This window comes from Malaclemys terrapin, chromosome 9 (assembly GCF_027887155.1).
Source record: "Malaclemys terrapin pileata isolate rMalTer1 chromosome 9, rMalTer1.hap1, whole genome shotgun sequence".
Taxonomy (NCBI): domain Eukaryota; kingdom Metazoa; phylum Chordata; order Testudines; family Emydidae; genus Malaclemys; species Malaclemys terrapin.
The window spans coordinates 74,190,093-74,205,075 of NC_071513.1; the positions used below are offsets into that span (position 1 = coordinate 74,190,093).

Here is a 14,983-nt window from a genome sequence, read left to right on the forward strand (position 1 = left end):
TCCACTTTAGGAGACTGTAGAGTGCCCCTCGGTGGAAGGAAGGGGCTTCAGAGTTGAAGTCGTGATAGATGACAAAATCATAATCCGCATAAAGCATCCGAGGATTAATTCTGCTCTATGGCATAAAGTTGTGTGAATGTATGGGAGGATGCCCAGGTTGCTGTTTTGCAGATGTTCATAATGGGGACATTGTTAAGGAAGGCTATCAAAGCAGAGAGAGCTCTGATGCAGTGTATGAGAGTCCCTGGAGGGGGTTGTAGCTGTTGTTGCTGATAACAAAAGTCAATGCATCTGGAGATCCATTTAGACAGCCCCTGTTTAGATATGGCATTTCCTTTCGACCGTTCTGCGATGGAAAGGACAATTTTGGTGACTTTGTGAAAGTCTTTGTTCTCTCGATGTAAACGGCTAGCACCCTTCCGACATTCAGGGTGTGAAGTGCTGCTTCTCTTTTATTCCCATCGGGTTTTGGGAAGAATGATGGGAGGTGAATGGGTTGATTAGATAGAATGAAGAGGAAACCTTAGGTAAGAACTTGGGATGCGGTCTTTAGGTAACTTTATTTTTGAAGACTGTTATGCATGGGTCAGTGTGCCATAAGGGCTCCCCGTTCCCCCCCGTGAATCGTTGTTGGGGCAGTGAGACTGTAGCCTCCGGAGAACTGAGGTAGGCCCAGATGAACTCCAGTTTCTGCACTGGTGCGAATGCTGATTTCTGTGCATTTACTTGTAGGCCTAGACATGTGAAAAGAACTATTGTATTTTAAGTAGCTTCTAGTGCCCCTTGTTGAATCAATGCTTTGAGTAAACAATCATCCAAATAGGGGAATATTATGACCCCTTGTCTGCATAGGTGAGCCACCACCACCATGAGAACTTTCAAAAATACCCGTGGGGCCATGGACAGTCTGAAGGACAGAACTTTGTACTAAAAGTGGCTGGCTCCTAGAACAAACCTGAGGAACCTTCTGTGTGAGAAATGTATTGGTATATGAAAATATGCATCCTGGAGGTCAAGGACAGAGAACCAGTCTCCTCTTTCCAGTGCGGGAATTATGCTTGCTAATGTGACCATCCTAAAGTGTTGGGTCTTCATGAATTTGTTGAGTTTCCTTAAGACAAGAATGGGCCTCCATCATTCTGTTTTTTTTCTAGGTTAAAAAGTCATGAAAGTAAGATTCCCTCCCTCTATGTTGTGTTGGTACTAATTCTACTGCACCTAGGTGTATGAGATGGTTTATGTCCTGTCACAGTAGATGTTCATTAGAGGGGTACCTGAAGATGAACAGGGATTGAGGGTGTGTGTGTGGGGGGGGGGAACCGAGGTAAATGGGATGGAATAGCCAGTCTCGATGATCTCTAATACCCATCTGTCTGACGTGATGGTCTGTCAAACTGGATGGAATGGGGTCAGACAGTCTCTGAATGAATGGATGGGAGGTGGTGGGTGTTTCCAGCACTTGAAATTGTGGGTATCTCGGGCCCTCAACCAAAATTGTTGTCTTAAAGTATTTGCTGGGCTGTCAAAGACTGGGACAGGGACTGTCATCATCTTTTAGGTCTCTGCTTCAGTCTTAGAGGTTGTGCATAAGGCACAGACCAGAATCTTTGTGCTGAGCCATACTTGTCCTGTTTTTTCTTATTCTTAGGCATGTACATGCCCAAGGATTTCAGCGTTGCTCTGGAGTCCTTCAACGTGTGAAGGGATTCATTGGTTTTGGATGCAAATAACTTGGGGCCTTCAAATGGGAGATCCTTGACCGTTGATTGTACCTCTTTGGGAAACCCAGAAAGGTGGAGCCAGGATGCGCATTGCATAGAATCATAGAATATCAGGGTTGGAAGGGACCTTAGGAGGTCATCTAGTTCAACCCCCTGCTCAAAGCAGGACAAATCCCGAGACAGATTTTTGCCCCAGATCTCTAAATGGCCCCCTCAAGGATTGAACTCACAACCCTGGGTTTAGCAGGCCAATGCTCAAACCACTGAGCTATCCCTCCCCCTCACTGAGCTATCCCATGACTACGGCTGGGGCGATGGAACATGCCGCTGTGTCTGCCGAGTCCAGTGAGACTGAAAGGCTGTTTGAATGAGAAGATGGTCCTCCGAGATAGTCGCCCTGAATTGTTCCTTCTTTTCTTCAGGCAGAAACTCAATAAAATCCAATAGTTTTGAGTAGTTTGTATAATTGTACTTGGCCATTAACGCCTCATAGATGGTGATCCTAAATTGTAGAGTTGCCAATCAAAAGGCCTTACAACCAAAAAGGTCTAGTCTCTTCCAGTCCCTGTAGTACGGGGTGGTTCTGGAGTGGTGTTTTCTGCCCCATTCATTCACTGCTTCCACCATCAGGGAGTTTGGTGTGTGGTGTGAAAAAAGGAATTCCACTCCCTTAGACAGGACATAATATTTTTTATCTGCCCTTTTGCAGGTGGATGGGACTGTTGGTGGGGTCTGCCAGATGGTTTTGGCTGGGTCCATGAAGGAGTCATTGATTGGTATGGCGATTCTGGAGGAAGTTGATGTGTGTAGTATGCCCAGCAGCTTATGCTAGGAGTCAGGCACCTCCTCTCGTGGAATGTCCAAGGAATCTGGCACTCTCTTAAAGAGCTCCTGAAATTGTTTAAAATCATCTCATATGGTGGGAGCATGATGGTTTCATCGGGGGAAGAGAATGAGAAAGTTGGCTTCTGTGCAGCTTCTTGGTCTGAAGCCTCCTCCAGTTCCTCAGCCACCTTTTCTGGAGGTTCGGAGGGTCCTGGTACAGAGGGTGAAGGGGAATGTCTTGACCTCACCCTGGATGGACTGGAAGCCTTGTGGTATTGTGTTCGGTATGCTGCCCATGGTTCCCAGTAAGGCCACTTGTGGTGGGAAAGTCATAGATTGTGGCATCCATGGGCGTCTGTACTAGCTCTGAGTTTGAGATCCCGGATGATAATCTCTTTGTTATGATGGACATGGTTTGGCAGATGTATGAGGAGGCGAGGAGTGATGGGCGGCTTAGATTTCCCCTTCATCCTAATCATCCTCATCACTTGAAAAGAGAGGAGCAGATCTGGGCAGTGCAGTAAGATGGCTCGGTACCAAGCATGCTGGAGTGATGTCGGTACTGGGAAGAGGACATTCTGGTGTAGAGACCAGGAGATCCTTGTGTCAAAGGAATTGCTGAGGTACCAAGAGCATCAGTACCTATGAAGGCTTTAGTGGTGGTACTGATATCTGGGGTGCAGTTGTGGTGCAGTGCTGAGGATCATGATCTGTGCGCCGTGGAGGCAGAAGGTGGCACCATAGCTTCTAGTGCTCTCAAACTGCTCAGCACCGAGTGCCTCATCAGCTCTGATGGTACTGAGGCAGAGAGTTTTGCTTTCCCTTTGCTGCCCTTGTCCGAATTAGCCCACTTAGGGTCTTTTGCTGGTGCGGTACCCACCGTACCGCATGGTCCCACTACCTCGGAGGTGGAAGGCCCAGTATAGTTGGGTACCGATGGGGTCTGCAGAGTTGGAGAATGCAGTTTCTTGGTGGATTTCTGAGGAGGGGAAGCTGAAGCCTGCTTTTTTAGTCACCTTCTTGGCAGAGCGCTCTTTTGCCTGAACATGTGAAGGGGAGCCTCTGTCTTGGCCCATTCTGTTTAAACCTGAAAGCTTTGATTAGAGCAAAATTTTGTGGCAGGGTAAAATAGGTGAATTCTGTTGCTGCAGAATATATAGGGTACTGCTTATAATGACTGCTGTTTTCACCTACACTTGCCCCACTACTAGCATCAAAGTCACTTCCTGTTTTGTAATGTACTTTTCAGATACTATAACCTGAGCATGAAAGGCAGTATTATAAAACCAAAATCTATTTCCAGTGTGATTAGAGACATGCAGATAATAAATAGTATATTTTATAAAACATTCTATTTGCAAGCACATCTGCATAGTCTAGTTCTCTAGTCCTTTGCGTGTGGCATCAGGGTGGTTGCTTTGGAAAATCTAAGAACTTCACTTGGGGATGTCAGTATCAGGAGTAATAAGCACTTCTTCAGAGAGACAGATTCTGTTTTCATGCAATTGTCTCTAGTCAAAAAATGAGGGACAAAAATACTGAAAACATACATTACAGAAGCAAAACTGCCTCTAAATGGAGTTGGTCAAAGTTCTCATGAGGTATTTAAAAACAATCACACGCATCAACAAAAAGCCAATAATTTAAATTCAATTCAGTCTCAGAAGGGTACAAAATCGGTATGAGCAAACACAGACCTTATTGTTAGGCCTCCAGAGAATTCTTCATCGAACAACACTTCAAAGAGTACATCCATTTCTCTGCTTGCTGTAAAAATAATGACATGCACCGTCAGAAAGTAGCCTACTTGCCTGTCTACCATTGCACATAGTGGTAATGAAGACGACATAAAACGAAATTATTATTAGAGTGACATCTTAAATATTCCTATGCTCCATATATAAAACTTCATTCAGTTATTTGGAAACTCCTCAAAAAAGGTCATGTGTGATTGTCCTCTAGGATATGCATAAACTGTAAATCTACTATAAGTAACTATAAGTAGCAGTGATCTATAGTTATAATTTCGATAGCAGTCCCTAATAGTCTGTTATTTTCCCAATACACAACTGTACTTTCCTTTGGGTATTTAATGATCAAAAGAGGAAGCATTCTTTCCTCTAAATAGCTAACCCTATATATTGGGCCTACCTGATTTTATTTTTGTTGCACATTTTTTTAAACACAGAATATGTAGTTTGTTCTCTGTACAATGATGGTATGGGCAATGGCACAGAAGCTTTATGGATATAAAACTATCTGGAAAGAGACACAGTGGGTGAATCCATACATCCAGGCAACCAGAGACCAACAGTTTTGAAACTGGCTCTCAGCAGAGGATATCACTTGTATATTCTCACTAAACAGAGGATATACTGTTTTATAATTTAATTATAATTTCATTATAGTGACTATTAAAGTGCCAGACTAGAGAAATATCTACCCCACTGTTTCTCAAACTTTTTCATGTAGTGACTGCCTGCGTAGGTGAGTCCTTTCATCCAGATCCCTCAAAAGAGGTGCCAAAGATATATAGCAGTGGTTTTCAACCTGGTGGTCCACAGACTGTCTTATATTTCCTAAGGGGTCCACATCTCCAAGCAAAATTTTTTAAGGACCTGCAAATGAAAAAAGGTTGAAAACCACTGGTTTATAGGGATTCTGGTATCTGAGGAAGAATGGTTGCAAGTAATACAGTAGGTCACTGAAGAGAAGCCTAGATCGAAACCACAGGTTGAGAATGTATGTTGTACTTTAAAGTGAATAATATTTACTCCTGGGGGAATTCTGCACCACCGCACATGCGTAAAATTTATGTCCCCTGCAGAATTCTTTGCTTCCCTGCAGAAATATGACTTTCTGATGGAGAAGCAAAGGGAAGCCACAAGAACAGTCTTGCGACCCTCCCCAGCAGTATGTTTTAGGTGCCCAGGGCAGCTGGCAGAGAGGTAAATCACTGTGGAGCAGGGGGTGGAACTGGGGAAGACCTGGTGGGTGGCTCCTCCCCTGCACCAGGCTCAGCTGCTAGTCCCAGCTGGGCTGGGGAGGACGGGACTTCCTCTTCCCCTGCATGGCACCCGGGGACGTGTCAGACCCACCCCCAGATTTATCCTCCAGCTGTACGAAGCTCTGCAAACTCCATCCATCGCTTCCTGCACCCATCTCTCCTTAGCTGCACGGGGAGGGATCACTGTACAGGGAGCTGCTCCCCCATCCACCCAACCCGTGCATCCAGACCCCCTTATACTCAGACCTTCCAGCCAAGCCTCACCCCCTCCCACCCAGAACTTCCCCTCCACCCACCTAATGAGCCCCACGTCCCCTGCCCCTGGACCACCCCAACAAGCCACCTGCACCCGGATCCCCACCATACTGAGCCCCACCCAGCTGCACCTGGATCCCCACCCCACTGAACCCAACTCCCCCAGCATCTGGACCCCCGCACTGAGCTCCCCTGCCGAGCCCTATCCTCTCCACACCCAGACTCTCTCCCCCCTCACCTCCAAGCCCCAACCACCTTCACCTGGACCCCCCGGCAGAGTCCCATTATTGTTGCACTCAGAACCTCCCCAACAAGCCCTTGTGCATCCAGATCCCCCCCACACCCAGATCTCCAACTGAGCTGCCCATACCCAGATTGCCCCACACAGAATCCTCTCAACCCACAGCTGGACCCCCCACACTAAGCCCCTCCACACTTGGATCCTGCCTTGCTGAGCCTGCCTGCCCACACCTGGTGCACCTGGCACAGAGGGGCAGGGCCCTGGGGTGTTTCTGGTGAAGGCCCAGTCCTTGTGCTGTGTCAGGGTTGGGTGCAGCCTCACCGTCCAATTCATGTCCCGGTGGAGGAGCTGCATAGTGATCTCCCACCTCTGTGCAGCCAGTGGCCTGTGTTCCCCAATGCCAGGCTGGAGCTTCCATATTTATTTTACATGAAGTGACTGATAGATGAAACTACATTTTAAGCATTCACTGTAGGGCTTGTCTACACATGGAGTTAGGCCAGAATTAACTGTGTGAACATGCTTATTCCAGAATTAAGAGTGTCCAGATATGGAGCTATTTCGAAATAACTATTCTGCTTCAAATTCACATTTTACCTTATTCTGGAATAACTTGTGTAGACAAGTTCCTAGATATGTTACTAGGAGCTTTAAGTTGGATGTGCTGCTTAACTGGAGAATTTTAACTGAACTCTCTCACACTGCTAGAAAGTCTCCTCTCTAGAAATTCAAATTCTTTTTTTAATTGAAGTTTTCTATCACTTTTGTCAGAAACTTTGGAGTATAAGCAAATTCTGTCAGTTTTCTTCCTCACTTGTTACAACCAGGGCCAAAATACATGTGGGAAAGGCTGGACAAACTTGTTACACTTTCTCTAATCCCTCCCTCCCATTCAGCCAGTTAGACTGGATTCTTGAGAAACCAGAAGAGTTGTGTACTTATTTTAGATTACAAAACACACATGAAGAACAGTACATGCCATTAGGAGCTTATAAAGCACTATGCACTCTAATGGAGCTATATTATTCACAAATAGCACTCTCTAAATTCTCCACTCTATCTGACGCAAATTTTTTTGTTCCAAATGGATTTTATCTGTTCCATCATTTTATCTTTATTCCTCCACAAGACTTTAATAGATGTGAGAAGAGTCAACAAAATATTAATCTCAGTTCCTACATAATCCCTTCAGCTTCACTGGGTAGAGGACCAAATGTAACTGGAGACAACTTTCTCATGCTCTTGAAAATTCAAGAAACCATCCTCCTAACCCGCTGCCTGCTTCCCCCACCCCAAGAAAAACCAAAACCCAAATGCATCTCTCTCTCATTTTCTTGAGAGCATTCCAACATCATGCTCAAATGACAGCATATGACATCTAAACCAAACAATGTTACTGACTAGGGCTATCTATTAACTGCAGTTAACTCACACAATTAAAAAAAATTAATTGTGATTTAAAACATTAATTGTGATTAACTGCAGTTTTAAACACGCTGTTAAACAATAGAATACCAATTGAAATTTATTAAATATTTTGGATGTTTTTCTACATTTTCATATAGTATTCATATAGTGTTGTAATTGAAATCAAAGTGTATATTATTTTTTATTACAAATATTTACACTGTAAAAATTATTTAAAAAATTGTATTTTTCAATTCACTTCATACAAAAACAGAACAATGTAAAACTTCAGAACCTACAAGTCCACTCAGTCCTACTTCTTGTTCAGCCAGTCACTAAGACAGACAAGTTTGTTTACATTTACGGGAGATAATGCTGCCCACTTCTTATTTACAATGTCACCAAAAAGTGAAGAGAGTCATTTGCATTGCACTTTTGTAGCCAGCATTGCAAGATATTTACGTGCCAGATATGCTAAACATTCATAGGCCCATTCATGCTTCGGCCACCATTCCAGAGGACGTTTCCATGCTGATGCCGCTCGTTAAAAAAATAATGCTTTAATTACATCTCTGACTGAACTCCTTGGAGGAGAATTGTATGTCCCCTGCTCTGTTTTACCCGCATTCTGCCATATATTTCATGTTATAGCAGTCTTGGATGATGACCCAGCACATGTTGTTCATTTTAAGAACACTTTCACTGCAGATTGCACAAAACGCAAAGAAGGTACCAATGTGAGATTTCTAAAGATAGTTACAGCACTCGACCCAGGGTTTAAGCACCTGAAGTGCCTTCCAAAATGTGAGAGGGACGAGGTGTGGAGCATGCGTTCAGAAGTCTTAAAAGAGAAACACTCTGATGAGGAAACTACAGAACTCAAACCAACGAAAAAGAAAATCAACCTTCTGCTGTTGGCATCTGACTCAGATAATGAAAATTAACATGCGTCAATCCGCACTGCTTCAGACAGTTATTGAGCAGAACCCGTCATCAGCATGGACGCATGTCCCCTGGAATGGTGGTTGAAACACGAAGAGACATATGAATCTTTAGCGCATCTGGCACATCAATATCTTGCAATGCTGGCTACAACTGTCCAATGAGAACGCCTGTTCTCACTTTCAGGTGACATTGTAAACAAGAAGCGGGTAGCATTATCTTCTGCAAATGTAAACAAACTTGTTTGTCTGAGTGATTGGCTGAACAATAAGTAGGACTGAGTGGACTTCTAGGCTCTAAAATTTTACATTGTTTTATTTTTGAATGAAGTTTTTTTTTTAACAAATCTACATTTTTAAGTTCAACTTTCATGATAAAGCAATTGCACTACAGTACTTGTGTTAAGTTAATTGAAAAATACTATTTCTTTTGTTTTTATACAGTGCAAATACTCGTAATCAAAAATAAATATAAAGTGAGCACTGTATACTTTGTATTCTGTTTTGTAATTGAAATAAATATATTTGAAAATGTAGAAAACACCCAAAAATATTTAAATAAATGGTATTCTATGATACAGTGCGATTAATCGCGACTATTTTTTTAATCGCTTGTCAGCCCCTATTACTGACCCTTTGGTCACATGAAAGTTACCAAACAACTGATCCTGCTCTAATGGGGGAAGACCACAATATTCAGATCCTGAATCCAAATACCTGAATATAATCCTAGAGTAGCTTCTTCCTTACCTTCCACTGCAACAAGCTTTAGGGTTCCCACAACCATGAACTCTCTTCTTGGGAGTGGGGACAGAGACTTTCAACCCTGGATCCAATGGCCACCTTCCAATCCTCCCCCTCGTCTCTCCACATTTTGCAGCAACAGTGCAGAAAAGACTTCTGCACTTGCTGTTACACTGAGCCTGAGAACCCACAGATGGCTCAGTAAGTGGAACGACCGCATGGTACATTACAAACGAAATTTCTATTTTTTAATTGTGCCTTATCTCCAATCTGACTCTTTATTAATACTGCTCACAATTAAATGAAAAAGAATAAAAGCTTACAGCAGTTTGTTTTCATGACAACTTTATAGCTAAAATATGATCATTATTATGAGGAAAATATTACCTCCTTTAAGTCCTATAATGGTACCCCGAAGACCAACTGGAACAGAAAAGTTCTCCCTCACATTGACAACACGGTCAAACAGTCGATACTCTGCATCTCTGTCTGGAACAACCCCATTCTGTTGTTCTAAAGGCTGACATTAACCAAAAGACTATATTAATTCTAGTAAAATATAAAGATATAAGTTATTCTGATTTTAATAACAAATGAATCATGGATTTAAAACTTAAAGAAGTTGAAATGATTACATTGTTTTCAGGACACAGAAAACAATTTGAACTGTTCTCTCAACAACCAAGTAGAGAGTTACAATTCTCAGAAAACATCCTTTTATTAATAATATTGCTAACTAGGAAGCTGCAGTGCTACTCAGTGCTACTGAATGAGCCCATGGAGTTGAGGGAAGGCACAATCAGAAATAATGTTCAGCTTCTCTTGTGCCACCAGCTGTGAGATACCCAGCAAAGCAGCCTAGAGCATACAGGTGCCATGAAAAGAGCAAAACAGGCAAAGGGCAGCATTCCTGAAGCATTTAATATTCTTTTTACATCTATTACAATTATGGAGGGAATGAAAGTTGTAGAATCAGCAAACAGACAGAAGAAGAAAAAAGACATATGCTACCCAAACCACATAAGAGTCAATAATTGAATTTCTGTCCCATTTATGCAGCAGTCATTGTTATTAAGTAACTCCACACTGAAACTGATTTTCTAGGAGACACCTTAATTAATCCTGTCCCAACTAAGTGAAGTGCCCTATAATAATTTCTGAAAGTTCATGAAGTTTGTCCAGGTTATATTTATTTTACATATGTTTAATTTTATTATAAAAACTAACAGCCCTCAAATGACTTACTCTATACAGCAAATGGGGTTTCACCGTCACTCGCACCTTCTTGTTACTCTTTCTTTGCTAAAGGAAAGGGACAAAATAATTTTAAAAACAATTAAGTCTGAAAAATTATGCCATTGTTTTGCAATGTCTTAGATAAAAAATGCCCACTATCACTCTGAATTGAAAACATACAGGATTTTTTTTTTTTGTGGATGTGTTGAGCAAGCAAGCAGAACAGGGATCAGAATACAGTAGGACTTCAGAAGAAAATATACGTACATGTGCTCCATGAAAATGTACTGCAGGCATTCTTCTGGTATTAAAGGAGGAGACACAGTTCTCAAGACTTTGAATCATGCCAAAACACTGTAGTTAAAAAATACTTTCAAGTAACTGGATCTATGACAGGGGTAGGCAACCTATGGTACGGGTGCCGAAGGCGGCACACGAACGGATTTTCAGTGGCACTCACACTGCCCGGGACCTGGCCACCGGTCCAGGGGGCTCTGCATTTTAATTTAATTTTAAATGAATCTTCTTAAACATTTTAAAAACCTTATTTACTTTACATACAACAATAGTTTTGTTATATATTATAGACTTATAGAAAGAGACCGTCTAAAAATGTTAAAATGTATTACTGGCATGCGAAACCTTAAATTAGAGTGAATAAATGAAGACTCGGCACACCACTTCTGAAAGGTTGCCGACCCCTGATCTAACAAGTCAGGTTAGTCTTTCTAAACCATGGCTTAAATTATTTAACCAATCCCAAAACAAACCCAAAGTTAATATCACTTTTGCTTCTGGATCCTTCTACACAATCTGGAAGAATATCAACCACTTGTCTCATGGGGATTTGCTACACATCATGGGACTTAATAACCCATTTAACACTTAATACTTCCTTGCCTATTTTTGTTTTAATTTTCTCTTTTACTTGAATAGATCTGATGAGAAAGACCTGTGAGGCTGGAGGAGACTGCCTCCTAGTTATCTGCGGATCAAAGGGAAACTATTTGGGAAACAGAATGGAAGATTGGGTTTGTGTTTGGAAGACATTGTGAGGAGTCCAGGACCTCTTTGGACACAGATTCTTTTCCCAAAATCATTCACAGTCAGGGCAGCTCAGAGTAAATCTGACTTAACTAACTAGAGAGAAAAGAACCAAAGAGTAGACAGACTGCTGAGGCCCTTTTCTGAGTTGCTATGACAATTTATGATGCAATTTAGTAGATTACAGTTCTTCCAATAGTCTCTGTAGTATTTGCCATGCCACAGAAAAACCATTTTCTGTAATCTGAATAAAGTACTTGGACAATAAAAATAACTGCTTTTTGGTCCATCACTAGTCAAATCTATAAAAATTCAGTACCTTGCACTTCTCTAATTCTTCTTCAATTTTCTCTACAATAGCTGCATCCAGAATTTGTAAGTCACAAGATGAACGAGATAAAGCGCTGACAGGATGCGCCTTTAGCCAGGCAACAATTTCTTGAACTCTCTCAGCACTATATAAAAAAAATTCCATATTGATCATAATTGTTGAGGGCTTTTATATTATTGTGGACTATACGCAGTTTCTGGATTTATAAGGTCACCAGATACTACAGTAGTAGGCACATCTTATAACTGGATATAGTCATAACAAACACTGCTATGTGGTGCTCCAAGAGTTTAGTATAGGGACAAAAAAATTAACCATGATAGAATGAAGCTTCAAAAGTATAAACTAAAATGCAGACTCTTGAAATTCTACCTTCCAGACTAAAAATCTGGATTTTAAAATAAAAAACATTAAAAACACCCCATGAAGATTATTTTAAAAGCAAAAATTAAAAACCATGGAGAACTAAACTGTACAAATATGAGGTATAGGTATGATAAATAGCTGGCTCTAGAAATGACATATGTAATATCCTAATAATTGTCAAAATCATCCTTTAATGAGTCTGGTCCTGAAGAAAAAGACAGGTTTCAGTTATTTAAAAAGGCCACCATTATGTGGTGGCAGCCATTTTCAGTACTGTCAAATCCCTCTTGCCACCGTTTCCTGTCTACCAATCTTCAGGTTGGGCAGTTTTCCTGCCTGCAGATATTTCAGTACTTGAAGAATTTTTATTACATTTTTATTACCGCAAAATTTCTAGTCTAGTATTTGGACTGGATGATTCCAAAAATACTGAAATAATTGTACCCTTCTTTGCTTTGCCACTTCAGCAGTTTTTGAATGTACAGAGGTCAATATCTGGAACTTGTCATATAGAATACTATTTAATCAAAATGAAAAAAACATTGCTCACCCATTCTCGTCCTCCCCAGGCCAAATATCATCTTCATAGAATATATCTTCTTGACTATTTTTGGCAATATAACTAAACAGTTCAGGGACCCTAATAATAAAAGGGATATAGTTTCACATACAGCACAGTCAAAAACAAGTGCTTAATAGACACAAAATAATCTGGAACCCAGGGTGCAGTAGCTTTTCATAAATGTACAGAGTTTTATTGGCCAAATAGGCAGTGCAATATGCTGACTAAAGATGCAAAATCAGATTTCTGTCCAAGATCATCTCTTGCTAGGACTCAGAACACACTAGAAGTAAAATGAGCCATTCCCTTTCTCTAAGTCCACCCAACTCCATCATGCAACCTCAGAAGCAGTACTGATGGGTTCCATAAAGGCCTGTGTCCTGTCCTCTTTGGTTAAAAGACTGGATCTCTATGACATGGGAATAAAGAAGAAATTGCAGGATCCCACATGCTCCATCCCCCTCTCCATAAAATAAACTTAAGTTATAGAGACAGACTGTTGCTGAGGGATTCTAATGATGACAAGTTACTGGAGAGGAACTTGGATGGATTGGGATGTCACCAAAGCCCCACATGTTAGCTTAACATTTTGCTTTTTAGGCTGTTTATTTTTTTCCATTCATACATTTTTACATAATTGTAGTCAGCCTCTAGCCGTTACTAAGGGGATAGACAATGACTAAGTGATCTTTCACTGTGAATATAAATCCGTGAGATATCATGTGTACTACATGCTGAATGACAACAGCACTGGTCTAGAAACGAAAATTTAATTAGTCTCCTCCACAAGATCTCTTCCACACACTAGCCTCCTTCATTTTAGTTTTTAATTCCTCATCAATCAGGAGAGACTACAATGGGATATAAACTGATTTCAAAGTGGTTCCAGAAGGTAATATAGATAGTAAAATAAAACTGGATTTCCTATGCAGTGTAACTATTATAACATGAGGTGTTTTCAAATTCCAGCACACTGGAGCAGTATGTGTTTATTTCAATATTCTATGCAACAAAATGAAATAATTTAGACACCTCCCACATGCAGAATGTCTTATTACAGTTGTCACCATCTGATTTTGAAACACAGATCCTGAATTACAGCCATCGCTTCTCTTCAAATAGAAAGTGTTCCAAAGTAACTTCTAAATGTAAGAAAACTAGTGTGTGTCTACACAGCAAAGAAAAAGCCATGACTAGGTACAGATTGTACATTGAAGATATGAAGAAAATATCATTTCTTTCAATTTCTTTAATCTTAGCTTTAAGAATCTTCCATGACATTCTTAATAATGTTGCTGAGTTTGTTCCTTTGCTATTTCATGTTAAATTATAGTCCGTTTTAAGTCTAAAGTCAGAAACACCTCAAAATACTTCATTTGATGCACTTATTTCTCATTAAACCAGGATTTGGATTACCCTACCTCCAGTCCCAGAGTCATCAATAATAAACTTTTGCACAGTGAATAAAACCCATTTACAATTTCAGTACAATAATTTCAGAAACATGACGTTATTATTCAACTCTTACCTTTCTAAATACTCAGCAAGAAGTTGCTCCACTGCAGAAGAATACATCCATTCATTTCTAACCTTCTTAGTATAGCCAGGGACCTCTTCATTCTTCTTATTAAACTTCAGATTCAAGCCCACATTTGCCTTGTGGTCTCCATGTGGACTGCAAAACAAAAAATTACGTTTTGTAAAGGAAAAACTACTGACATCTGACTTGAGCCTCAGAAAAGTTGTTTCTGATAACATCTTTATCTGCTAATGAAACTGACCTACTTTGTAAAGCACTTTGAGAATTACTGATGAAAAGTGCTGTATAAGAGTTGGCTATAATCACTCTGGGGGATGTAACAGGAAACAGATGTTTTCAGTTTTAGGAAAGCATATCATGTGACTTTTGGATTACTATCTTTTTCACAAGTTGTATACAATTGTATATTTTTAACTGTTATTCAATAAATACACAAATTACAAACAAACAAAGATTGTCAACTTTGTGGCATAGAGTTAGTATGTACTACAAGAGGGAACGCCAATAGAGTCCTAGTTCCACCCTGGTGTCCTCCTCAGCACTACCAAGGGCTGGACACACTTTAGAGGCATTTTGCCTGGCCTGAAGTAGCTCAGGTATCTTGGGTTGGTCAACAGTAATCTTTCTAGCCAATAAAGAACTGTTAACGGGCTTTGAATATAGTCTTCTTGGGGTCTCCTTGCTTTGGAAGGTTGGTTGTAAGGGTGAAATATATTTACAGATGAGGGATTTAAAGAAAAATTCTCACCCAAAACTCACTTGA

General features: G+C 40.8%; 1 protein-coding gene across 3 annotated transcripts in view; it reads right to left on the bottom strand.

Annotated features, from left to right (window-relative positions):
• XRN1 (5'-3' exoribonuclease 1) overlaps nucleotides 1–14,983 on the bottom strand; it is an 82,564-nt gene that overhangs the window by 14,294 nt on the left and 53,287 nt on the right. For all 3 annotated transcript variants that reach the window (XM_054040055.1, XM_054040054.1, XM_054040053.1), the window contains exons 25-30: nucleotides 14,209–14,355; nucleotides 12,669–12,758; nucleotides 11,741–11,876; nucleotides 10,387–10,443; nucleotides 9,529–9,661; nucleotides 4,244–4,313 (exon numbers count right to left, since the gene is read on the bottom strand). In XM_054040055.1, the coding sequence (XP_053896030.1) occupies nucleotides 4,244–4,313; nucleotides 9,529–9,661; nucleotides 10,387–10,443; nucleotides 11,741–11,876; nucleotides 12,669–12,758; nucleotides 14,209–14,355 (633 nt within the window). The remainder of the gene's footprint in view (nucleotides 1–4,243; nucleotides 4,314–9,528; nucleotides 9,662–10,386; nucleotides 10,444–11,740; nucleotides 11,877–12,668; nucleotides 12,759–14,208; nucleotides 14,356–14,983) is intronic.